The sequence below is a fragment of the Pituophis catenifer genome, unplaced genomic scaffold (assembly GCF_029215685.1).
Source record: "Pituophis catenifer annectens isolate HBS135680 unplaced genomic scaffold, rPitCat1.0.hap2 SCAF_3, whole genome shotgun sequence".
NCBI classification, from domain to species: domain Eukaryota; kingdom Metazoa; phylum Chordata; class Lepidosauria; order Squamata; family Colubridae; genus Pituophis; species Pituophis catenifer.
The window spans coordinates 99,019,284-99,045,820 of NW_027256883.1; the positions used below are offsets into that span (position 1 = coordinate 99,019,284).

At 41.9% G+C, this 26,537-nt stretch overlaps 1 protein-coding gene across 1 annotated transcript in view; it reads left to right on the plus strand.

Moving 5' to 3' along the window:
• The window catches only part of LOC139314999 (uncharacterized), a 243,268-nt gene that overhangs the window by 209,492 nt on the left and 7,239 nt on the right, over nucleotides 1–26,537 (plus strand). The window contains exons 6-7 of the mRNA XM_070941024.1: nucleotides 4,652–4,710; nucleotides 8,862–8,950. Of these exons, the coding sequence (XP_070797125.1) occupies nucleotides 4,652–4,710; nucleotides 8,862–8,950 (148 nt within the window). The remainder of the gene's footprint in view (nucleotides 1–4,651; nucleotides 4,711–8,861; nucleotides 8,951–26,537) is intronic.

Genomic DNA, 26,537 nt, shown 5'->3' on the forward strand with positions numbered 1-26,537 from the left:
TTTTGCGGTGGTTCTCCTCCTATTTCTCCGACCAGTTGCAATCCATGTTGACAGGGGGGCAGCAGTCGACTCAAAGGCACCTTGTTTGTGGGGTGCCACAAGGGTCGGTCCTCTCGCCCCTCCTGTTCAACATTTATGTGAAGCCGCTGGGTGAGATCATCCATGGTTTTTTGGGGTGGAGTTCCATCAGTACGCTGATGATACTCAGCTGTACATCTCCACCCCAGACCATCCCAACAATGCCTTGGAAGTGATGTCCCAGTGTCTGGAGGCCGTGCGGGTCTGGATGGGGAGAAACAGGCTTCGACTCAACCCTTCCAAGACCGAGTGCCTTTGGCTGCCGGCGTCCTGGTATAGCCAGCTGATGCCATCGCTGGTTATTGGGGGCGAATCATTGGCCCCCATGGAGAGGGCTTGGGTGTCCTCCTGGATGCACGGCTGTCTTTAGAAGGGCATATGATGGCCGTGGCCAGGGGGGCTTTCTATCAGGTTCGCCTGATACGCCAGTTGCGCCCCTTTCTGGATTGGGACTCCCTATGCACGGTCACTCAAGCACTTGTCACTTCTCGTCTGGACTATTGTAACGCTCTCTACATGGGGCTCCCCTTGGGGTACACCCGGAGGCTCCAACTGGTACAGGATGCGACCGCGCGGGGGATTATGGGAGCGACGGGGCGCTCCCATGTGACTCCTCTCCTGCACGAGCTGCATTGGCTTCTGGTGGACTTCCGGTGCGCTTCAAGGTGTTGGTGATCACCTTTAAAGCGCTCCATGGCTTAGGGACCGCCTTCTGCCACCAATACCCTCCCACCGGCCAGTTTGCTCACACAGAGAGGGCCTCCTCAGGGTGCCGTCGGCCAGACAATGTCGGCTGGCGGCCCCCAGGAGGAGAGCCTTCTCTGTGGTGGCACCTACCCTTTGGAACAATCTACCCCCAGAGATACGAGTGATTTCCGACCTCCGGACTTTTCGTCGGTCCCTAAAAACTTATTTTTTTCAGTTAGCCAGTCTGTCCTGATTTTAGGGTTGGTTTTAAAATTTGTTATGGATTTTTAAATTGTTAAGTTTTAAATTTCGGGCCAAATTTGTTTAATTATTTTAAATCTATTTTTAACTTATGTATAAATGTTTTTTATCTTGGCTGTTCACCGCCCTGAGTCCGAAAGGAGAAGGGCGGTATAGAAGTTTGAATAATAAATAAATAAATAAATATTGTTATGAATATTATCACTATCATTGAAATACAAAATTAACTACCCAGATAACACACTATATATGTAGATAATGAATTTTTATGCTTATTAAAAAAATAAAACTTAAAAAAAGAGTAGTGTCCAGTTTTAATTCTGAAAAACAAGTAACAATTCCATAGCATGGCTTTATTCACTCCTTTTCTTTTCAGATGCAGGGACAGATCCTGCAGAGGAAAGAACCCTAATCAACTGAGCCCATCACTAGACCAACTTTTATAAGGGTTGAATACAAACTTAAGACATATTTTAAAAATAGATATGGATATCAGCAAAAGAGAGAGAGAGAGAGGGAGGGAGAGAGAAAGAGAGCGAGCAGGGAGGATAGGAGTCTGTGGGAAAAGCACAGGCAGGCAGTTTAGGGCTCAGGCAGCAGAAACTTGGAGCCGTGCAGCGTGGGGAAAGGCAAGGCTTGCATGGGCGGCAGAAAGGAGACAGAGAAGTGGGAGAAACATGCACATAGACAGAGCAGAAGAAGCCCAGGGGGAACAGAAAGAAGACAGAGAAGTGGGGGAAACGCGCACATAGAGCGGAAGGAAAATAGTATATGCCCATCCACCCAGGGGTGCGCATGCGTGGGATTGGGGGGTTTTTTTGTTTTGTTTTTGTTTTTTTTGCGCTTGGCATGTTGCTTCCCTATCAGTTTGTTTTCTCCCATTTATGAAGATGAGTTTTCTAAATCTTCCCCTGCTCCTCTCCACCCCATGCTGCAAAATTTACTTTAGCAACCAGGAGTTGCCGCTTTGGGTCCTCCTGTAAGTCCCACTCCCATCCAGAAACAGGTGCTGGATGCTTCTCTCTGCCACTTGCAGCACTTTCCCGATGAAAGTGAAGTCAGACCCAAAGCTAAATTTCGCTGTGCTGTGAAAGATGTTCGTGCTTTCCCAGCAAGAACAGTGGTGGAGAGAAGCAGCCACCGACCCGGAGAGCACATGGAGCTGCTCCATATGTTCTCCAGTGACCTGTTTTCTCTCCCCTGCTGCTTTTGCTGGGAAAGCATCTTGTAAAGCACAGTGAAATGTAGCTTCATGTCTGACTTCACTCCCATCGAGAAAGTGTTGCGGGCGGCAGAGAGAAGCAGCCAGCACCTGTTTCTCTCTGCTGCCCGCAGCATTTTCCGGATGGAAGTGGGACTTACAGGACCCAAAGCAGCAACTCCTGGTTGTTAAAGTAAATTTCTCTGTGCGAAAGACGCTTTCCCAGGAAGAGCTGCAGGGGAGAGAAAACAGGTTGCTGGAGAACACGTGGAGCGGTTCCATGTGCTCTCCGGCTCAGCAGCTGCTTCTCTCTGCCGCAACGCTTTAAAGATGGTTCGGTAAGGTAGGTTCCAAACCGCTTCAGCCCACCTGCACCTGTGCCGCCCTGCCCATCCCCCACCCTCGCTGTCCCCCCCGTGGCTCTTTGGCTAAGTGTGGCAGGCCACAGGCCGGGTAAATTGGCTGTGGGGTGGAGGAACACTGAGGCTAGGGCAGGGTTCTCTAGGCAAGCATGGGCAACGAGCCTGGCCATGGGGAGTCAGGGACTGCCGGGAAGGCTACAGGGAAGGCAGGGAAGCATGGCGGGGCTGTGGGCCACATGGAAGGGAGTAGGGGAAGGCAGGTGGGGATGGGGAGGCAGCTAGCTAGGTCACAGCCAGCACCGCCATGTGGGATGGAGCCGTGCAGTGGAGAAGCCAGCCAGGCAATCTCCAGGAACGGGGGGGAACTCTGGGGATGGGGGGGCTAGCGCAACTCGCAGGCAGATCAGGGCTGCTAAATTGGGGCGCAGCAGGCACGCACAGCGTGGGAAGGCAGTTTAGGCAGGCAACTTAGAGCAGATGCTCTTGTGCACATGCGCAAGCGAGGACCCACACACACTGAGGAGTGACTGGACAGGGCAAGCAGTGACTGGGTGACTGGGCGGGTGGAGGCAGGGTCAACCAGAGGTGGTATTTGCCAGTTCGGCAAACCAGTCCACATTTCCGCTATCGGTTCACCCAAACCAGTCCGAACTGTCTGAATACCACCTCTGATTCAGTATTATGATGGTCACAGCCCCCATGGACATGTGACTGACTTTTGGGCACATGATATCCTGAATGTAGCATGTTTGTGGCATTCCATGTCACATGACCATGTTTTACAAGTGTTTTGTTGAGAAGTGGCATTTACTTCTAATTTTCAGCAAAATTAACATGTTGGTTTGCTTAATAGGTGCCACAAACAAGGTCATAATATCAGATCATGGTGGCAAATTGAGAATTACCTGTACAAATTGCAAAACAGGACCCTGATTTAAAAAGAAAAAGAAATTGTAGATACTTGGAGTATAATTATTATTATTTTCTTAAACAAACAAAAAATAAAATAAAATAAATAATAAAATAAAATAAAATAAAATAAGTAATAATAAAATAAAATAAATAATAAAATAAAATAAAATAAAATAAAATAATAAAATAATATAAAATAATAAAATAAAATAAAAAATAATAAAATAAAATAAAATAAATAAAATAAATAAAATAAATAAAATAATAAAATAAAATAAAGTAAAGTAAAATAATAAAATAAAATAATAATAAAATAAAATAATAAAATAAAATAAAATAATAATAAAATAAAATAAAATAATAAAATAAAAATAAAATAAATAAAATAAAATAAAATAAAATAAAATGGTATAACTGATGCAGATTCTTGATGAGTAAAACCTATCACTTTAAAAGATTTGCCTGGATCTTTTAGCAACTTCCTTTCTGAAAACAAAAGCATAACATATAGGAATAAAAAAATAAAGGAATCCTTCAGGTGACCTGAACTCCAGAGTTAAACTGAGTTTCATGCAGAATATTTCTGGCACCAGTAAGGAAATGGTTTGTTTTGCTTGAGGTTTTTCTTTTCCTTTTCTACATTAGGTGTACAATTTTGGAATCTGCTGGTCATCGCCATCCAAATACTAATCATGTCTGACCTTGATTTGTTTTTCTAAGATCAGCCTAAATTGACTAGATGCTGATTGTCCTTTTTAAAATTACCATTCCTGCTTTTAAATATTCCGTTCATTTTCAAATATTGTTAACTCTTTTTACGTACTTTGAAAGCCACTTCAGAATGGATTTGAGGAAAGAAATAATTTAATTAAAGAATTTTAAAAATTAGAAAAGCAGTTTTTTTCCTTCTCCATCTTTTTTTAACCAATTAAATCTAAAAGCATTTTTAAAAACATCTGTTTTTCTCTGTTAAATGAATTGGGGATGAGAGGATTGCGGATTTTACTGCATTCAACAAAGTAAGTACATTTATTTGATCCTTTGGCAAAGAAAAACTAAAACAAATGATCAAATTGAAGTGTGCTATGCATAGCCTTTAAAACATGTTCAAGTACAAATTAAGACTAATATTTGTGTTTTCACTTTGCAGCCAAAACCACCCAATCCCGATTGGCGTTATTCTGCATCTTTACGAACTGGAATGCAAGGGTATGTACTACAACAAAATTTTTTGGCTATTGTGTTACTTTAAATGAAATAATTCCCTAGGTAGTTCTCCTATCTGTGCTTCTCTGCAAAAGTTTGGAAAATTAGAAGTGTGTACCAATCATCAGATTCAGTACAAATGTGAAATATAATAATTTGGAAAAATGTTTTAATTTGAGGCCACCTAATTCTGAATTAAAAAATCTGAATTTATGTGCTTCCTGCTGGCTAACACTGAAGTCAAGAATGCTGTAGGGGGCCCCTGTTAGTGGCAAAAAATCAGATGGAGGTGCCACAAGATTGCTTATTAAGTCAACAACAGTGATTTTTTTCCTGAGTTTTAAATTAAAAGTAGCTACAAAATACCTTTCTGCATGGATCAATTTGATACATTTCAGATGAATAGCTTGTAGCAAATTTTATGAAACATAGTGTTTAAAAAATGGTGCCATTTTTATAAACATGACAAAGAGCATAGAAGATGACCAATAGATTGTAAAATGTACAAGCAACAGCCTTGTGAAAGAGGAATGATTATTTTTCTCTTTATGTGTAGTCTTTTTTATTTGTGTAAAAATAAGAAGAAATATCAAGATTAAGGTGACCAGATTTTAACATTGGTAAAGAGGGACATTGTGGGCGTGGCTTATTTTGTGGGCGTGGCTAGCTGGTCATGTGACTGGGTGGGCGTGGCTAGCTGGTCATGTGACCGGGTGGCCATGGCTATGTCTATAGGGTAAGGTGAACAGATTTTAACATTGGTAAGAAGGACACCATTGTGGGCGTGGCTTATTGTGTGGGCGTGGCTTGGAGGCCATGTGACTGGGTGGGCGTGGCTACCTGGTCATGTGACCGGGTGGCCATGGCTATGTGTATAGGGACTACTCAGAGGGCTGAAAAGTCATTTCTGACAGGTCCTCACACTTTTGACTGGTCCTCACACTTATGACCATCCTCACATTTATGCCCGTGCAGCATTCTTAACAACCATGTCACTCATTTCACAACTGCTTCTCTTCAACATGGTGACAAGATAGGGCAAAAATGTAAAATGTGAGGACAGTCGTAAGTTCGAGGACTGGTCAAAAGTGTGAGGACCAGTCAAAAATAACTTTTTCAGCCCTCTGAGTAGTCCATATGCACAAAAGGACTAACCAGAGAGCTGAAAAAAGTCATTTCTGACAGGTCCTCGCACTTTTGACTGGTCCTCACACTTATGACCATCCTCACATTTATGCCCATGCAGCATTCTTAACAACCATGTCACTCATTTCACAACTGCTTCTCTTCACCATGATGACAAGATAGGGCAAAAATGTAAAATGTGAGGACAGTCATAAGTTCGAGGACTGGTCAAAAGTGTGAGGACCAGTCAAAAATAACTTTTTCAGCCCTCTGAGTAGTCCATATGCATAAAAGGATACAGCAATAGAGAGGGATGAAGGAAGGGAAGGGAAATTAGAATAGGAGTGAAGGTAAGAGAGGGAGGAAGAGAGGAGGAGAAGGAGAAAGAGGAAGTAGGGAGAAGAAGAAGAGGGGGGGAAGAGAAAGTAAGTAAGAAAGAAAAGACAAAGGTGGTAGGTTTGAGGAGAAAGATTGCTATACAATAAAAAAGATGAAAGGGAAGAAAGCCAACCCCAAACAAATATAAAGATATTAAGATAAAGAATGAATTGTTAAACTTTAAAGAATAAAAGAGAACAAATATGAATAAATAGCAATAATTAGAAACACACATACAAACATACAATGTATTTTCTTTGAACAGAATATTTGGCTGGTTCACAAATTTAAACAGCGTTTAGTCATTTCAATTAAATTTACAATTTCTATATTTCCTTTTTGCCATATTTATTCCTCATCTATTTTTTAAAAAAACCAATATTACCCTTCATCCTCATCTCTAATCTTAATCAAATTCAATTTTTCCCTTCTATTCTATATTATACCCCTTCCCATTGTCATCTATTTTTATATCCATCCTCACATTGTTTAATTATGTAATTATGTAATACAGTTGTTTAATACAAATTCAACATTTTAATATAAATCAATTAGTTATAAAACTATCTTTTTTGTATATTAATCAATATGAACATGAATATTCCAATTATTTCCATGCAATCCAATTTCTTACAAATCAATTAATTATATTTACCAATAATAATAAACCAAATAATTTCTCCCATATATTCCTCCGAACCACAACTTAACCATTTCTGCTTTCAACACAATATACAATTAATAGTATCTCAATTATTACAATTCCCTAGTTAAATACAGCTTTTTTTCCTTTGTGTTTTAAAATCTTGAACTCTCCTCCTAAATTTCCCATTGTTTGCAGTTTTTCACCTACCTTTTTTGGGGAGGAAAAATAAAAATAAAAATAAAAATAAATCTCTCTCTGCCTCATTTTGTCACGCTGCACCAAAGACCCTGGTTTCGGTTTCGTTTCTGAAGCTTAGCTAGGGGAAAAAAAAACTGCTTTACACTGATTGCCTGTAGGGCGGCCCTTTGAAGCCCCGGGCAAGAGTTTAAACAGTTTTTTTTTCTTCTAGCCATCAGCTGGGGCTCAAGAAAAATCGGGACTTTTTTGAAACGCCGCGGGACGCGGGACAAATTGCTCAAAAGCGGGACTGTCCCGCCAAAAGCGGGACGTCTGGTCACCTTAATCAAGATACAAGAAAGATGCAGAAATGTACGGATTTTACAAAAAAATATTGGTTAAAAATAAAAATGTGGCTAGAAGAAATGACAAAACAACAAATAGACTTAAAACCAGAGATGTTCTTGTTGGGTATCCTACCAGTGAAATATAATAAAAGAAATACATATTTAATTTTACATGTGGTAACAGCAGCAAGAATTGTGTATGCACAAAATTGGAAAAATGAAAATATACCTATAGAGGAAAATGTAATAAAGAAGATATTAGAATGTGCTGAAATGGATAGGTTAACATTGAAAATTAAGGATAAAGACGAAACAGAATACTTTTTAACTTTGGAATTATTCTATCAATGGTTAAAAAATAGAAGCAGAAGTTAGAAATTTAGAATTAAGCAGGATAAAAATGAATATTCATTAAATAATGAATATTGAATAATTAGGATGAATATTGAATAATTAGGATGAGTAAACATTATGATTAATAGACTTGGAGGATAATGGTTACAAATATGATGTTTATATGATGTTTATAATGTTTAATATTGTTAACTAATTATAGACAAAACTGAATAGAGTGATTAATTAAATAACAGAAAATGTTTAATAAGGGTAAGTGAAGATCATGGTGAATAGGCTTTGAGAATAAAGGTTATAACTATTGTGTATATAAGATTATTTGTATTTAAAAGAGTTTGTACCCAGACAGTACACTGCCATTGTGGATATGGAAATTTTATATATTACAAAGGAAATTGCATAATAAAAAATAATAATAAAAAAATAACAAGAAATATATTGTGCTAGAAATTTGAAATGCTTCAGATCTTTGGAGACATGGTATTTTCATAAATGAAAAACAGTTTTAGGGATTTTTATTTTTATGGTCTGACAGTTATTATTTCTGCTATGGCATGCAAGCTAGGTCTCTCCCTTTCTAATTTTCCGATGAAGCTTAAGAAGGTTGAAATTGTTTCAACCTGTTTAACACTTCCAGTTCCAAATTCCTTGAAAGCACTTGGAAGATAATCTGTAATAGCCTTTGAATCTGCCATCCTTTAAATGCTGGAACTGCAACCTAAACTGATGCTGGTCCTGCACTGAGAAAAATCCTTCCACTCCACTCCACTTAAAATGAAAATTATTGCACACACCCCTCCCCATTTTTATTACATGCATTTGTCTGGTAACATACAAAAATAATTCTTGTGAGGGGGAATTTACAAATCAAAGCACCTTTCCATTTGAAAGATCTGAATCCCAGGAGTCAGAAAAATTGGTGAGAGAATAATTCTTGCAAGTGGGGAAATGTGCTCTGCACATGCTCTAGAGAGCTTTGGTATTCTTTTAGATGCACTATACTGTAACTGAGTCAGAATAAAAGTGGTTAGCTGTTGATTCATAGAGTTACCGAGTACAGATTGGTTATTTATATCAGAAACTGTTTTTCTGAGAAGTGTATAATCTAAACCTTGTGATTTGTTTAGTGCTGTACACATGGAAGAGACAGGAGGCCTGCGTGTTGGATCAGGAGGACCCGAGCAACAGTGGCCAACAGTATCCAGTGCAACAACAGGTAAGGAAATAGCAGTATGCTATATATATATTTACTATTATAAAGAGCACTTTTGAACTGATTTGAAAAGCATGCACTTGTTTGTCCATAAATGAATAACTACAGGTAGTCCTCGACTTACAATCACAATTGAGCCCAACATTTCTGTTGCTAATCAGGACAGTTATTAAGTGAGCTTTGCACCATTTTATGATCTTTCTTTCCACAGTTGTTAAGTGAATCACTTCAGTTGTTAACTTAGTAATATGGTTATTAAGTGAAACTGACTTCCCCACTGACTTTACTTGTGGAAAGATTGAAAAAGGTGATCACATGACCCCTGGACATTGCAACTGTAAAAGCATCTGAATTTGATCATGTCATAATGGAGATGCTACAAAATCATAAGTGTGAAAAATGGTCATAAGTCACTTTTTTTAGTGCCATTGTAACTTCAAACCATTCAAAATGAATGGTTGTAATGCAAGGAACAGGGTAGGAGATAATAGGTAGTAGATACTGGCTGAATGAAATCTCACTATCTTATTAGGTGATAATTCGGGGAGATTCAGGGCAGGAATTTTTGCTTGAAGGAAATATTTTTATGATTAGTAAACTTCTTTTGATTGGAGACCCCCCTTCCTAAATATGCTGTAATTACAAAGTAACATTCCATTTCTTAAATGTGAAAAAGAATAAATTATTTTGCAAAAGGACCCAAAATAATACAATATTACAAATAATTGTAATTTGGATTGAATGGTACAGAAATATTTTCTTGTTTTATTAGCTCAGGTGGAAACATTTGCCTCATTTTAGAAAAGATTTAAGGGCAAGGGAGTGTGATGTTACCACAGAAATATAACTTGATTTGTTTCAAATAAATACAGGGTAATTTAAACACATAGTTTAATTCACATAGTTTAAAAAAGAATATTTAATGTTCACATATAGGATGGAGGATAGCTAGTTTAGATGTTTATTGCCACCTGATGTTATTCCAACTAAAATTTTTGTTAACCTTCCCTTTTTGACCATCTGAGCAAAATGTCGAGGACAGAATATCTTAAACATTTTACTTCTTTACTTTTTTGAGGAATTAATCTTTATTTAAAGAATTATTAGGAGAGCTCTTCAATCAATATTGGTTTGAACTGTAATAAAATCAAATAAAATACCTTCTGGGAAAAAACAGAATCAGTCAGCTAACAGAGAAAATGTTTGGCTAATAATGTCAGGAAATAATTTTTTAGAGTCTTTGCATTCTAGCCTTCTGCTGTTTATCTGTCATGCATAAAGTAGCTGGCAGTAAAGCTGACTTCAGGGAAGGGTTTCTGGATTTCAGGCCTTTCTTCCATTTTGATGACCTGGGCGTCTGCCCAGAGTGCAGTTAACATAACCCTGAATTGGTGGATTTCCCTGTTTTTTCTTTCTCACCATGCCAGCAAAACAAATGCTAATTGCTTTTCTTTCGATGAGCATGTTTTTTGAAGACTTTTTTTTTTTACAATTCTACCTGTCACTTGAGCTAGGAGGGGGAAATTGGCAGATGTCCAATCAAGTTTACTCAATTAAAAATAAAATAATAAAATCCTTTCATCTGCTGAACCTATTAAAAACCAATACGAAATATATTGTGAAAAACAACTAACATTAATCTTCTTAGATGATCAGGAAGCATTTGACAATGTAAATTGGCAATTTATGGTGCAACAACTAAAATGTATGGACTTTGGAGAAAGATTTATAAACATGATTAAGGCAATTTACACAAACCAGAGAGCAAAAGTGATCGTGAATGGAGATATGACAGAAAAGATCCATATAAAAAAAGCACGAGAGAAGGATGTCCATTATCCCCACTGTTATTTATATTAACATTGGAAGTATTAACTTGAAATTTTAGACAGGACCCAGAAATAAAAGGAATGGAAATAAAAAAAGAAGAGTATAAACTACAAGCATTTGCGGATGAAGAACCATTAGAAACTGGCACCAGACTGATAGGGAAAATTGAGGCGTATGGAGAAGTTGCAGTATTGAAAATAAATAAATAAATAACTGAAATAATACCGGTAGTTAAAAATCTTACAGAAAAACAGAGAAATGAATTGGCAAAGAAGGTAGACCTTCAGATAGTAAAGAAAGTGAAATATTTAGGAATATATCTGACAGCAAGATGTGTAACAATTAAAGAGGATAACTATACAAAGTTAATGCAACAAATTAAGTTGGGTCTGGAGAAATGGAAGAACTTACAACTCTCAATGATAGGGAGAATAACTATTATAAAAATGAACATACTACTATTTCCTATTTTTCCTATTTCAAACAGTACTGATAAAACTAAAGAAAAAATATTTTGAAGAAATAAAATGACTTTGAAATATATTTGGCAAGAGAAAAAAGCAAGAATAAAATTGAAAATTGTTATGTATTGTATACAGCAGTGTTGACTAACCTTTTTCTCTTCGTGTGCCAAAAGCGGGTACATGCATGCACCAGAGTGCGTGCATGCCACCCCCGTAATGCAATGCTAGCCCCCGCGCATGCACGCACAACCCCCACGCTTTACCACCCACCCTCACACATGCAAAAACTTTAGCAACCGGTTCTCTGCCTGGCTGCTGGGTGGGCGTGGCCATGGTGGGCATGACCTACTTGACCTGCACCATGGCAGGGGGATGAAAACAGCCTTCCCCAGGTTCCGGAGGCTCTCCGGAGGCCAGAAACAAGTCTGTTTCCAGGCTTCCGGAACTTCCAGGAGGCCCATTTTTCACCCTCCCCCAGGCTCTGTACGGGCCCTGCACTTACCTGGCATCCAAAATGGGCTGCGTGGAGACTCCTGGGTGTCTTTGAGATCTTTGAGATGGCAAGGGCTCTCCACGCTCCACTGGCCATTCAGTCTGCACCATGGGATGTGCTGCAGAGCAAAGTATGGACTCACTATGCGCCCAAACCTTCGTGAATTGCATGTCCACATGCCTTCCATCATCGGAATCAGGCTGCTGGTGAATCCATCAACAAATATGTTGCCACCCTTCGAAAGGCAGCCCTGTATTGTAAGTTCAGGGACTTAGATGATGCTCTCTTGGATAGAGTGGTCTGTGGTGTGAGGGACACCAAGCTACAATGGTGCCTCCTTGCAAAAACAGACCTCACCCTGCAGAAGATGCTTGATGAGGCACAAGCAGCTGAGATGTCCAATCAGTCAACAGCTGAGATTCAAAAATCAAACAGCCCACCAGCATCACGGAAACTAGTCACTGTGCACCATGAAGATAGTAACTGTTGTGGTTGAGAGATTTGCTTTGTGTTTGGCTGTATTTCTTTCTTGTCAGCATCTTCTGTTCTTGAACTGTTGCCAAGAAAAGCCTTTGGCAGTTTGTCTAATTATCCCAAGGTCAGAGATAAACTGAAGAATGATGTTTTGAGGACTTTGCTTTCATTTAATTTGGAATACGCTGAGAATGAGTTAATTCTCAGCTGTTTTAATAAAATCTGTTTGTTTTTTGGAACTGTTTTGCATTTTATATTAATTACGTGGGCCTGGGTCACAACAGTAACCATGGTGAATCAGCAGATGAGGACGATGATGTCTATTGCCTCAAATCTTCCAAGGGGAGGAATGTGGTCACAGAAAAGAGGCAACCTGCATGTGTTGGTTGTGGTGGCAAACACCCGCGAATGGCATGTACGCTCAAGAACACCATCTGTCAAAGATGTGGAAAAAAAGGACATTTGGCCAGGGTCCGTCATGCAAACCAACCGATAGCTACCACTGTGAGCCCAGAAACTTGCCTCAAAAGAATGCAGAAAAGACAACAGAATCATGGAGAAGACTGCTTCACCATCTCCAGAGGCACCTGCAAGGCAGAAGCAGTCATTGGTCAAGCCAGTCTCTCCTCTTGTAAGAAGGACCATCTCACCATTCTGATTGAGGGGTTCCCTTGCCACATGAAGGTGGACACGGGATCTTCAATGACCATCATCTCCTGGAGCACACTAAAGAGATTGGTGCCAAAAATATCAAAAAGATAGTTGGACTCAACCATATTCACCTCCGAGACTACCAGGGAACAGCATTCCTGTCATCAGAACTGGCACCTTTAGAGTATCTTTCAAGGACTTCTCAGCCCACTACAACTGCTCGTAATGGACGGCTCCCTACTGAGTCTCCTAGGACTGGACTGGTTCTCCTCCCTGGGTCTGGAAATCACAGGCATCAACTCCATCAGTGATTCTGATATCGAGGCCTTAATCTCAGATTTTGCAGATGTCTTTGACAGAAACCTGGACAGATATATGGGCACACCGATCTCATTCAACCTTGACCCCCAGGTTCCTCCAATCCAAATGAAGCCGCAAAGAGTATCATTTGCCTTATGCTCAAAGGTTGATGAGCAACTTGACAAGCTCATCAGCCAAGGAATCCTGGAACCTCTCAATCACGCCAAATGGGAGACTCCAATTGTGACCCCTGTGAAGCCAGACAGTTCTATCCGCATCTGCGCAGACTATAAATGTACATTAAATAAAGTGTTACAGCAAAATGCATACCCTGTGCCCGTAGTCCAACATCTGCTGCACTCTCTGGGTGCGGGTAAGATCTTCGCTAAACTGTACCTTGCCCAAGCCTATTTGCGACAGTATTGGCAGACAGATTAAGAGGATTTTTGAGCCAATTTATCCACGAGCACCGGGACTTTTCCAGAGCCTGATGGAGCGTCTCTTGCAAGGCATCCCAGGTATCATCCCCTATTTTGATGATGTCTCAGTGTCAGCAGCCAACAACGCCAAACTCCTCAACTGTCTGTGAGCGGTACTCACCCATTTCCAGGAAGTTGGCCTCAAAGTTAAGAAAAGTGCAAGATCGCTCTTCCACAGGTAGAGTTCCTTGGCTACCTTATAAATGCCTCTAGGTTACACCCTACACAGGCAAAGTTCTAAGCCATCCAGGAATCTGATCACAAGCCGCTACTGGGCCTGCTCACTGGGGACCGTCAAATGCCACAAGTTTTGTCCCCTCGCATGCTGCGTGGACTGTGTTCCTAGCTGCATACAGCTACTGCCTCCTGCATCTGCCAGGTAAGACACTTAGCCACGCTGATGCCCTCAGCCAATGCGTGCTCCTGACTGTTGTGGAGGATCCGGCTCCAGCATCATCTATTTTATTAACTGAAGACCTGCTGTCCAGCCCCATTACAGCATCAGAGACTGTTGCACACTCCACCAAGGACCATGTCATCACCTAAGTGCTCAACTGGGTGTGGAGGAGGTAGCCGAAGGGGCCAGTCAGCACAGAGTCCCTTCCCTTCCACACCTGGCAACATGAGCTATCTGCTCAATGGGGATGCCTACTCTGGGGGAGTCATGTGATGGTACCCCAGAGGCTGCAATGGTCAGTTTTGGAAGCTCTTCATATAGGCCACCCAGGCATCGTGTGGATGAAGGCACTCGCCCGCAGTTATGTCTGATGACCTGACTTAAACAAGGCAATTGCTGATTGGGTCGCATCTTGTCAGCCTTGCCAAGAGTCAAGGCCAGACCCCCCCCCCCCCATCTGCTCCAACACGCGAGTGGGAAGCACCCAAGACACCTTGGTTGAGGGTGCATATTGACTTTTCCATCGATAGATCTTTATGGTGGTTGTGGATGCCTACTCAAAATGGCTTGAGGTGGTACTCATGACATTGACCACTTCTGATGCCATGATCAGGGCCCTTAAGAGGCTGTTTGTGACCCATGGACTGCCAGACGTCTTTGTTTTGGACAATGGGCCATAGCTCACTGTTGTGACCCAGGCCCAAGTAGTTAGTATTAAATAAAACAGTTCAAAAACAAACAGACTTTATTAGAACAACTGAGAATTAACTCATTCTCAGCATAGTCCAAACTAAATTAAAGCAAATTCTTCAAAACACCATTCCACAATTTATCATCTGACCTTTAGATAATTAGGCAAACTGCCAAAGGCTTTTCTTGACAAAAGTTCAGAAGCAGAAGACACCGACAGTGAAACAAGAACCAATTCTATCAACGTTGTTTTCTGGCAGAGGCCAAGAGCCGTTGCTGGTCTTTTAAGCCTTATGGGAGGGGCCAATCATCTCTTGGCCCTACTCCCGAGTCGTCCTCTCTGCTTTATCTGCTCCTGCCTTCTGGTAGCTCTTCTCATACATGCACTAGGAACAGACTCCTCCTGTTCCTCTGCCTCTCTACTCTCAGCCTCTGGAGGCTCTGAAGTCCGCACATCACTCTCTGATGGCCCTGGTCCCATCTCTGTCTCTGACATAGAGCCCTCATCCGGGCCTTCCTCAGCCTCCAGGACTGGCCCATGTTCTTCCTCAGCCTCATCGCTGTCTGACTCTGCTGCCAGCTCCGCAGGCTGCGGGTGGACCACAGTTCGAGCTGTTCCTGGTGGGTTATGGCATTCGTCATGCCCTGATTGCATCATTCCATCATGCTAGCAATTGGCAGGCTGAGGGAATGGTCCGATCAGCAAAGGAAGCACTAGCAAGGATGGGCCCAGGGAACTGCCAAACATGGATAGCCAAGTATCTCCTGGTTCAGCACATCACACCAAACTCCATCACCAACAGGAATCTGACCGAACTCCTAATTGGTTATTACCTGCAGACCGACTTGGACCGGCTGCACCCGGGCTACTCCTTGGAGGTTCCTGCAGGCTCAACCAGCCAGCTCCGGTCATTCTCATCAGGTAACCTTGTCTATGCCCACAACTATGCTGGAGGCCCTTCCTGGATTTCTGCCTGGGTAGTGGACATTATTGGGCCACGTTCCTACAGGGTGGTGCTTGAAGATGGCAGGTTGTGGTGCCACCACATTTACCAACTGCACGGCTGCCTTGGAACCACCATCTGCCGCCAGCCAGAATGGACTGCACCAGAGACAACCCCAGCTAAGGATATGCCAACTCAGCCACCAACAACAACGGTACTGACAAGGGACTGTGGTGTGGCACAGATGCCTACTGACTTGGTTCCCTTTGTGTTAGAAGCACCATTGACCGAGCCTTTGCTGCTGCCACAAGCTGCACCCGAAGCAGCATCAGCCACTCCGCCTAGACAAGGCTCCAGAGCTACTGGTCTTGAGACGGAACCTTGTAGGTCAGGATGGACATATCGCCTCCCTGCCTACCTAAAAGACTACATATATTAAATTGTTATTTGATCACCATAATGCTCCATCTTGGTGGGGAGGGGTGTTATGTATTGTATATAGTGTATAGTTGTCAGTTGAAATTCTCATTCTGGTCCTCTGTTGGAATGGGAAAATACTCTCTCCTAATTGGTTGTTTGGCTGATCAGTTTCATATAAAGGAGCTGTGTCAGCCAGGGAGTGTTATTGCCTCATAGGCAGTATTGAATAAAGAACTGTTAGAAATCACTTTGGCCTCACCTCCATTCTTCACCCAGAATTTAACAAAAATGTTACAGGATTTTAAAGGACATGGGGGCTTTGGGCTACTGGATTGGGACTATATTATCAGGCATCTGTACTTGCATGGGTAAAAGAATGGATAAATATGAGGCATAGAAGATTACTATTTTTGGAGGGACATGATCTCCGATTAGGATGGCATTCTTTTTTATGGTATGGAAGGAGCATGGCACACAGATATTTTCAAAGACACTATGTGCGGAATGCTTTATTTTTAGCATGGGGAAAAAATCAAGTCACAAAATTAAATGAAAATACCAGTCTGGCTCTCTACAATGGAAGCATTGATACATCCAAATGTTGTTAATTTGGGGAAAAATGTAACTTATAAAGACATTTTAAATGAGAATGGGGAACTTAAAACAAAACAGGAATTACAAAACCAAGGGGTGGATTTAGCTTGGTGGCCACACCTGCAAATACAATTGAGATACGACAAAGATGCGAAAACATGGGATTTTTATAAAGAACCAACAATACTCGACAAGGTGTTATTAAGGACAGATGAAAAATTGATAAGGAAAATATATAATTATTTACTAAATTTTAAAATGGAAGATGAACAAGTAAAAGAAACAATGATAGTATGGGCAAAGAACTTTGGCTATTTGATAGAATTAGACAAATGACAAAAGCTTTGGGATAGAAACTATAAACTGACAATGGCTACTACATATAAAGAAAATTTTTACAAAATGTTTTACAGGCAGCATTTGCCACTGGCTAGGTTAGCAAAAATGTTTAACAACATGTCCGCCAAATGTTGGAAATGTAATCAGACTCCAGGTACTTATTATCATATGTGGTGGACATGTGTGAAGGCAAGAAAATATTGGACAAAAATACATACATGGTTGGAGAAGATGATTAAGCAACACATAGATTTTAAACCAGAAATATTTTTGTTAGGTATAATACCAGAAAATTATGACAAAGGGATCATATACTTATTGTTACACATATTGACAGCAGTGAGAATCGTATTTGCACAATATCGGAAAAATGAGAACACTCCACCAGATGAAAATATAATCCGGAAAATATTGGACTGTGCAGAGATGGATAGATTGACATTGAAAATAAAAGATAAAGGAGACACAGAATACTATTTAACATGGAATAGGTTTTATCAATGGTTAGAGATAAGAGGTAGAAATTAGATGAAGAAAGTATTGTTATGTTTAAGTAAAATATGAATGTTGGTTATAATTATATGCATGCCAATATATTTAATAGGAACAGAAACAAGCGAATATAATTATAAATATGGTTAGAATTAGTTTGTTATATTATTATTATTGCTATCAGTATATGTGTTATATGTACTGTATAGTACAGTACAGTCTCTAACCTACCCTTTGTGGGAAAGGTTGTAGAGAAGGTGGTGGCACTTCAACTCCTGCGGTCATTGGATGAAACAGATTATCTGGACCCTTTTCAGTCCGGTTTCAGACCTGGCTATAGCACGGAAACTGCCTTGGTCATGCTGATGGATGGTTTCTGGCGAGCGCGAGACAGGGGTCATTCCTCTATCTTGGTGCTACTTGACCTCTCAGCGGCTTTCGATACTATTGACCATGGTATCCTTCTGGGGCGACTAAGGGAGCTAGGAGTGGGAGGCACCGTGTTGCGGTGGTTTGCCTCCTATCTCTCTGGTCGATCACAGTTGGTGCTGGTAGGAGGACAGAGGTCGACCCCCTAGGCCCCTCGTTTGCGGGGTGCTTCAGGGGGTCCTCTCTCCCCTCCTATTTAACATCTACATGAAACCACTGGGTGAAATCATGCAACGACATGGGGTGGGATATCAGCAATATGCTGATGATACCCAGCTGTATATCTCCACCCCTCATCAGTTCAGTGAGGCAGTAGATGTGATGTGCTGGTGCCTGGAGGCTGTGAGGATCTGGATGGGAGTCAACAGGCTCAGACTTAACCCAGACAAGACCGAATGGCTCTGGGTATTGCCCCCTAAAGACTATGTCGATTGTCCATCCTTTGTTCTGGGGGGTGAGAAAGTGCCCCCCTCAGAATGGGCTCACAATTTGGGTGTCCTTCTAGACTCACAGCTGAGACTGGAACAACATCTGACAGCTGTAGCTAGGGGGACCTTTGCACAGGTTCGTCTGGTGCATGAATTGCGAGCCTACTTGGATCAGGAGGCTCTCCTCACAGTCACTCATGCCCTTGTCACCTCACGGTTGTATTATTGCAATGTGCCCTACATGGGGCTACCCTTGAAAAGTGTTCGGAGACTACAGTTGGTCCAGAATGCAGCCACGCGAGTTATAGTGGGTGCGCCTAGATACACCCACATTACACCAATTCTCCGCGAGCTGCACTGGCTCCCTATTGGTCTCCGGGTGCAATTCAAGGTGTTGGTCATTACCTTTAAAGCCCTATATGGCTCAGGGCCAGGCTGTCTTTGAGACCGCCTTCTACCACATAGCTCCCAGTGACCAGTAAGATCCCACAGAGTCGGTCTCCTCTGGGTCCCATCAGCTAAACAATGTCGGCTGGTGGGCCCGCGGGGAAGGGCCTTCTCTGTGGCTCCCCGGCTCTCTGGAACCAATTACCTCCTGAGGTCCGGACCGCCCCCACCCTATTGGCCTTCCGCAAAGCAGTGAAGACCTGGCTCTTCCAGCAGGCCTGGGGCCGTTGATCTCATTATAATGATCTTGCAAGACCCGGCCATGAATTGGAGTGCATGTGTTTTAACGTTTTTAAAGTTTTTAATGTTTTAATGTTTTTCTTTTTAACATTTTTTATGGGATTGTTCGCATTGTTTTATTCTTTGTTGTAAGCTGCCCAGAGTCCCTTGGGAGTTGGGCGGCATAGAAATGCGACAAAATAATAATAATAATAATAAATCTTTTTTCTCCCCTTTCCATTTGTAAAATGGTATGGCCAGAAAACACTGTATTCAAAATACTTATATATAAATAAAAAAACCTTGACTTAAAAAAAACAAAACAATACGAAATGAAACTACCCAAAGCATAGCCTTTCCAGCCAGCCAATTGGAACAGGGACAGAAGTGGGATTCAGCCTATTCAGCCCTGTTCGTCTGAACCAGTTGTTAACTTTGGGCCCAGTTTGACAAACCAGCTGATCCCACCACTGGCTGCCCCTCCCCAGCACTCCTCGCCTCATTTGGCTTCTCCTGAAGCCATTTTTGCATCTCAGCGCTCCTCTAACCGGCCTACCAGCCCCCTCCAAGCAAGCAATGTCCGTGCAGGCAAAAGCCGAAGGCAGCTCTGACAAGTGCCTGAAGGACCCCATCTCATCAATGGGAGTCCAGGTGCATCTTAGCGGGCAGCGGGCAAGTCCTTGACTGGGCTCCTCAGCAGACAATGGGCTTTGCAGGGGGCCAGTCTAGCGCCCAGAGCCGGCTCTGTCCTAAGGAGGCCAGGGGTTTCGTTGGGCCTGCTGCGAAGAGGGGCTCGGGCGAGCTGGTTTCCATGTGGAGCGCCATGATCCACGAGCTGCAGCTCGCGCTATGCGACTGCCCAGGCAGCCTCTTTGTGGGTGGTGGCCTGCAGATGGCCACTCCTTGCCCCTCCCCTCCCAGGCCCAGCCAACCACTCCTTACCTGGCCTGAGAAGGTAAGGCTGACAGTGGGAGAGGGAGACCAGCAGCTCCAGGCCCGCTGTGCTCGGCCAAAGGGCCGCCTGGGTGGGAGACATGGCAAGGCTTGGCTGTCTTTCTGCCCCGGGTCTCCCACAACCTGACTGTGTGGGTGGACGCAGAGCCCTCACCAACTACCGGCCTTGCCCGCTGGCCTCTCTGGCATTTCCACCTCTTGGGACAATGCAAATACTGCTAATTCGAAGCATGGAAGCATGCATGGTGTCTCCTTTTCAGAAGGTGGGGGAGGCCTGCTCCGATCAATGTGTAGCAGCATAGTGCGGGTGTGTTGGAGAAGAAAGAAATCCTCTTGATTCCAATACATCTCTTTTCACTTTTCATTGTGTAAATGTATGAGTGTGTGTATATGTGTGTATCGTGGAGTATATGTGTGTATAGTGGAGCTCTTCCTGAGTCTTCTTGCTGCCCTGAAAATACACAGCAATCTCCGTATTTCTTCTTGGGAACAGCTCTCACACACACACATGTTTAAACTTAGTGAAAAGAGAAAAGACATGCACAGGAATCAAGAGGATTTCTCTCTCTCTTCTCCCACACCCAGCACTCTAGCTGGTTGCCATGAAAAGGAAACTGGTGCGCGTTCCTCCGCCCTCTGTAAGGCCTCACTACCTGTAATAAGTTCTCTGTGCAGAAGAGGATGAAGCTCCTCAAAATCCTACTGTGTGCCAAAAATGCAGCTTCTGGCATTCCTTCAACTGGCTGCTTCTGCCAGTTCTGCAAGTTGGAGGGTCACCTTGCCTGGCACACAAGCCTGGCTGGGGGAAGTGCTGCCTACACCCCTCAAGCACAGCTGTGCTTGGAGAGCACCATGTGCTGAAAGTGAAGCACGACCTCCTTTCTGGCTGCAGAAGAACCAAAGAGTCAAAAGAGGACCAGGTTGGGGGCGGCAATGAGGGCTCTGTGAGCAAGGGGGAGCAAGAGTGAAAGCAAGGAGCTGCACGTTAACCCAGCAGGAGTGGGAAAGGTTTTGTGGGCATTGTGCACAGCTCCACCTTCTGCCTTCTTAGCTGGGTGATGGAGCAAATTGCGTGCAGCTGGCAGCATGACTTTTGATCATCTTTTTCTGTTTGTTGGCACCAGCAGCAGGTGGAGGCAGAAGCATTGGGGGGCAGGCGATCCTGATGTGCTGTGCTGGTGCTTGTTTGGCGCAGCTGCAGGCAAGCTGAGAGACAGTGGAATGGAGTGCTGCGGATGCCCCTCGTTCGCCCCTTTGCCCGGCTTCCCTCCTCCCACTGCTTGTGCTCTCCCTCCCCAGTCTAGCTTGATGCAGGCGAAAGGTCACAAAAAAGCCTGCATTTGAAGCTGGGCACTGGTCAGGGCTGGCTTTTTGCCCAGGTTTGCCCAGCTGTCAGGACAAACCTAGCAAAAAGCCAGCTCTCACTGGCACCCAGCTTCACCAACAGTGGGCTTGGAAAGGGCAATTGTGAGCTTCCACCTGTGTCAAGCTAGACTGGGGAGGGACAGCAGGAGGAGGGAAGCCAGGCAAAGGTGCGAGCGAGGGGCATCTGCAACATGCCATAGCACATGCACTTTCCCTCAGCCTAGCAGACTTTCTAAGAGAGGGATATATATATATATATATCTCCAATCCAGCCTCTGTGTGTTTGTGTGTGTGTGTGTGTGTGTGTGTGTGTGTGAGAGAGAGAGAGAGAGAGAGAGAGAGAGAGAGATCTGATCCAATCTTGGAGACTTATATCAGGGCTGGCGGCGGTGTTCTCTCTCTCTCTCTCTCTCTCTCACAGACACTCACACACACACACACACAGAGAGAGAGAGAGAGAGAGAGAGGTTGGATCTTTCTTTCTTCCCTCCCTCCCAGTGGTGGGTTCCGCCGGTTCCGCCGACCCAGTAGCGGTGACGATATGACGTCACCAAACCGGTTCTAGGCACCCCCTCCTCCCCTCCCCCTGTTATTCTTACCTTTTATTTGGCCCCACCCCCAATCTATTGCTGCCTCCTGAGTCCAAGCTGATTGGCTAGAGGGGAAAAAACTATTTAAACTCTTGCCGCGGGGCTTCAAAGGGCCACCCTACAGCTGATCAGTGTTAAAAGAAAACAAATGAGTAGACCAGTGGTTCCCAAAATGGGTGGTACCGCTCCCTGGGGGGCATTGGGATGCCTTAGGGGGGTGGTAAGAGGCAAGGGGGTGTCAGGGGGGCGCTAGAGGCAAAAGGGGGCGGCAGTGGGGCACTAAGTGGCAAGGAGGGTGGCCCCCACCTTTTGGCCTGTGCAGTTACCTCTTTGCAAGCAAACAGCAAGAAAAAACAACTCCTTTCAACTTCAGCATAGGCTAATTAGCCCATTGAGTAGATCGGCCTCCCGACTCTCAGCTGATTTGCTCTCAGCTGTTCTGCGCAGGGCTCTGCTGCTTGCTGCAAAGAGCTAAATTGCTGGAGCAGATTTTTTTTCTCCTTGTGCAAATCAAGCTGAAAACGAAACTGAAAGTAAAGCAGGCTGTTGGCTTTGCTGTTTGCTGCAACGTTGGAAAATTAGGCAGAGGCAGATTTCTTTTCTTTTTCCTCACCAAAAAAGGTAGGTGCAAACAATGGGAAATTTAGGGCAAAAGAGGAGAGTTCAAGATTTTAAAACACAAAAGAAAAAAAAGCTCTATTTAACTAGGGAATTGTAATAATTGAGATACTATTAATTGTATATTATGTTGAAAGCAGAAATGGTTAAGTTGTGGTTTGGAGGAATATATGTGGGAAATTATTTGGTTTATTATTATTGGTAAATATAATTAATTGATTTGTAAGAAATTGGATTGCATGGAAATAATACGAATATTCATGTTCATATTGATTAATATACAAAAAAGATAGTTTTATAACTAATTGATTTATATTAAAATGTTGAATTTGTATTAAACAACTGTAATATTACATAATTAACCAATGTGAGGATGGATATAAAAATAGATGACAATGGAAAGGGGTATAATATAGAATAGAAGGGAAAAATTGAATTTGATTAAGATTAGAGATGAGTATGACGCGTAATATTCGTTTTTTTTAAAAAATAGATGAGGAATAAATATGGCAAAAAGGAAATATAGAAATTATAAATTTAATTGAAATGACTAAACACTGTTTAAATTTGTGAACCGGCCAAATACTCTGTTCAAAGAAAATACATTGTATGTTTGGATGTGTGTTTCTAATTATTGCTATTTATTCATATTTGTTCTCTTTTATTCTTTAAAGTTTAACAATTCATTATCTTAATATCTTTATTATTATTATTGTTTATTTATTTATTATTTATTATTATTAATAATAATAAACAATCTTAATATCTTTATTTGTTTGGGGTTGCTTTTCTTCCATTTCATCTTTTTTATTGTACAGCAATCTTTCTCCTCAAACCTACCACCTCTCTCTTTTCTTTCCTTCTTACTTTCTCTTCCCCCTTCTTCTCCTCCCTACTTCCTCTTCCTTTCTCCTTCTCCTCCTCTCTTCCTCCCTCTCTTACCCTCACTCCTACCCTAATTTCCCTTCCCTTCCTTCATCCCTTCTCTTCCTTCCCTCTCTCTCCTTCCTTCTTCCATCTCTCTTCTCCTTCCTTCATCCCTCTCTATTGCTGTATTCATTTTCAATTTTATATTTTCCATTATGGAGTCCCCGGTCTTTCTTTCATTTATCAAGTGTATTTCTCAAAATTTCCCCTCATCTTTTTAATTATTAGCAGTATATTTCATCTTATTCCATTTTTTCTATTGAACCCAGTGTAATCATCTTTATCTTTTTTCAATTATTTCCTTTTCAATATTATCTCCTTGTTTCTCTTGCTTCTCATTCATCTTTTCTCTTTTTTTTTTTTGCAAGCTAACCAATTCTCTGTTTTTTTATTTCCCTTAAATGCCTCCCTTACTTTTTGAAACATCTCCCTTAGTGTCTCATATTCATCCTCCCAATTCTCCATATTTTCAATTTTAAAAGGCTAGGATTTTTAAGCTTATTCTTTTCATTTACATATGTGGAGGGGGGATGCTTTTCAAGGAGCCACAAGTGGGGCTGAGAGCAGAGTCATTCTGATAGTGTCTTTTAAAATTGCTTGGAAGACCCATTTTTTCCCTAATGGTTTGTATACTTTGGAATAAAACATATACCTGGAAAAAGTATTTGCAAAACTTGGACAGAAGGAAAAGAAAGGCAGGACTGGACTCATTATCAGTAGCTAGTTAGTTCATTGTTATCAGTGACTCCCACTGATTCTAAACTCATTTTAAGACTGGGATTGGTGACTACTGAAATTTAAGTATTCAACATTGGTCTCAGAAATCTTTGATTTGAACTATCAAATCTTTGATTTGAACTATGGCAAGAAAAATCATAAAATGGGGCAAAATTCACTTAACCATAATAATTTCCAGATATTTTAAGTGTAGAGAATTCAAGTGTTGAGAATGACCCATTATTTCGTCTCTTTTTCCGCACTAGGTACCACTATTTGATTTCTTTTCATTTTATTCAAATAAAAACAGAAAACCCAATACAGTTCAGTAAGAATTGGCTTTCCAGTCCTTCCTTGATGCACTTTTTCACATTGGTTATCTAGTTTAAATGCCAAAGAAAAATCAATGATATATTTTTCTAACCTTTGGAGGATCACACTGTCAATTGTTCACACTGCTCAAGCAAAACTAACAGGTGTGAATTAAGTTTTAGCTAAAAAATGGAGCTTTAATTCCAGAAGTCCATTCTTTAAACTTGGACTTCTGGAATTAAAAGGCTCTGGATTAAATGGTACTCCAGACAAAAGATGGAGAAACGTATCTTGCTTTTAGACATGATAATAGCTGTCTAGAAAGGTGAGTTATGAGCTATTTTTATGTCATCAGAAATTTAATTTATTACCTGTTAAAAATGCAAAGACAAGGAGTACAAGGAGCAAATAAAAGACCTTCATGTTGGGGTTGGTTCTGGACCAAATCTTACTGGTGGGACAGAAACCAGCTCTCAGTCCTCCTTGTGACTTCTTGAAAAGCATCCCCCCCCACATGCTTCACCACCTTAGGAGGCAGGGGAGGGCTGCAGGTTGATTCCAAGGGGGTCTTGGGCTACTGGTCTACCAGTTAAAAGCCCGGTAGACCAGTACCTCTGCTAAATCCTAAAGAATTGTCACATGACCATCAAGCCACGCCCACAAAATAAGCCACGCCCACAGAACCAGTAGTAAAAAATTTTAGAACCCACCCCTGCTCCTGCCCCACCCACCAGAGACCCCTGGATTCCCTCCCCAATCCCGCCTGGCCCATACAGGCACCACCCACATAAGTGACATAAAGTTGGCCACACCTACTCAGTCACATAACCCCCCCAGCAATGCCACCCAGCCAGTCATTAGGAAGAACTAGTTGTTAAATTATTTCAATCCCACCATTGAACAAGGAGACTTGTGTAGGACAGAATGAAGTACAGTGGGTGAACTAAATTGCTGTGCTTGTGTCAGCAGAGGATTGTAAGGTTTTTGAATTCAGCTCAGTATCTGATAAGTCCAATGAAACTCTGAACATGAGGCTACTGATAATCAGTTTTTATTTTCTGCAGAAAGCAAAACTGGGTGACCCATTTTAGTCTCCCACCTAAAACAGCAGGCAGAGAGAGAAAAGCAGGTGTGCAAAAAAAACTTTTCCAAACTTCTTATAGTTCACACAGGTTGCACAGATCATCATTGCTATAGAAACATTATTTCATATCAAATCAAACCTCATTATTTTTCTCAGCGCTCTGAAAACAATGGACCTTAGAAGGGGAAAGAAATACATTTTCTGGCATATAACTCAGAGCTCTGTCAAAGGTCAAGTTAGGCACCCTCTGTATATGCTCTAATCCTTTCAGGGACCCTTTCAGGATAAAAAATACTGTTTGATGTGAAGCCAGAAAACTGGGTAAATATTGCCTTCTTACTGGGCTAGGGGCAGGCTGAGAATGTTATCCATGTCTGCCTTCCCAAAATGGTGGCCTGTTCTTGTGCAAAGTGTGGATCAGTCATTTGTCTCTGCACCTTCCACCATTTTTATTTCCTGCTAAACTGGGACCAATATTGGCTGAATGATTGCAAAGAACAATTAAACAGTTGCCTTATCTTGATCAGGCAAGATAAAGACCGTTGTTCTAAAAATGTCTTATTTGGATCTTTTAAGCCAAATTGTCAGTAGTTGTCATTGGAAATAATATGGGAAGTTAGATCTAGCATGTTATACTCTACTTTTCTTTAATTGAGGCAATTTTACTGATATGCTATTTATGCATCTTTTGAAAATGCACTTATGAGTTTCAGAATTTCTGTGGTTCTTTCTATTTATTGGCACCATATAAATGAGGTGATGGAATAAAGCCAGGGAATTATAAAACTGTGAACAACATCAGAACAAAATATCTAATAATTCTGAATTAAAATCATTAAACAGAATTAGAAATTTGCTTCATTTAATTATACATCTGTTTAACGGTCTTTGAAATTTATTAGAACATAGAACATAGAATAGCATGGTTGGAAG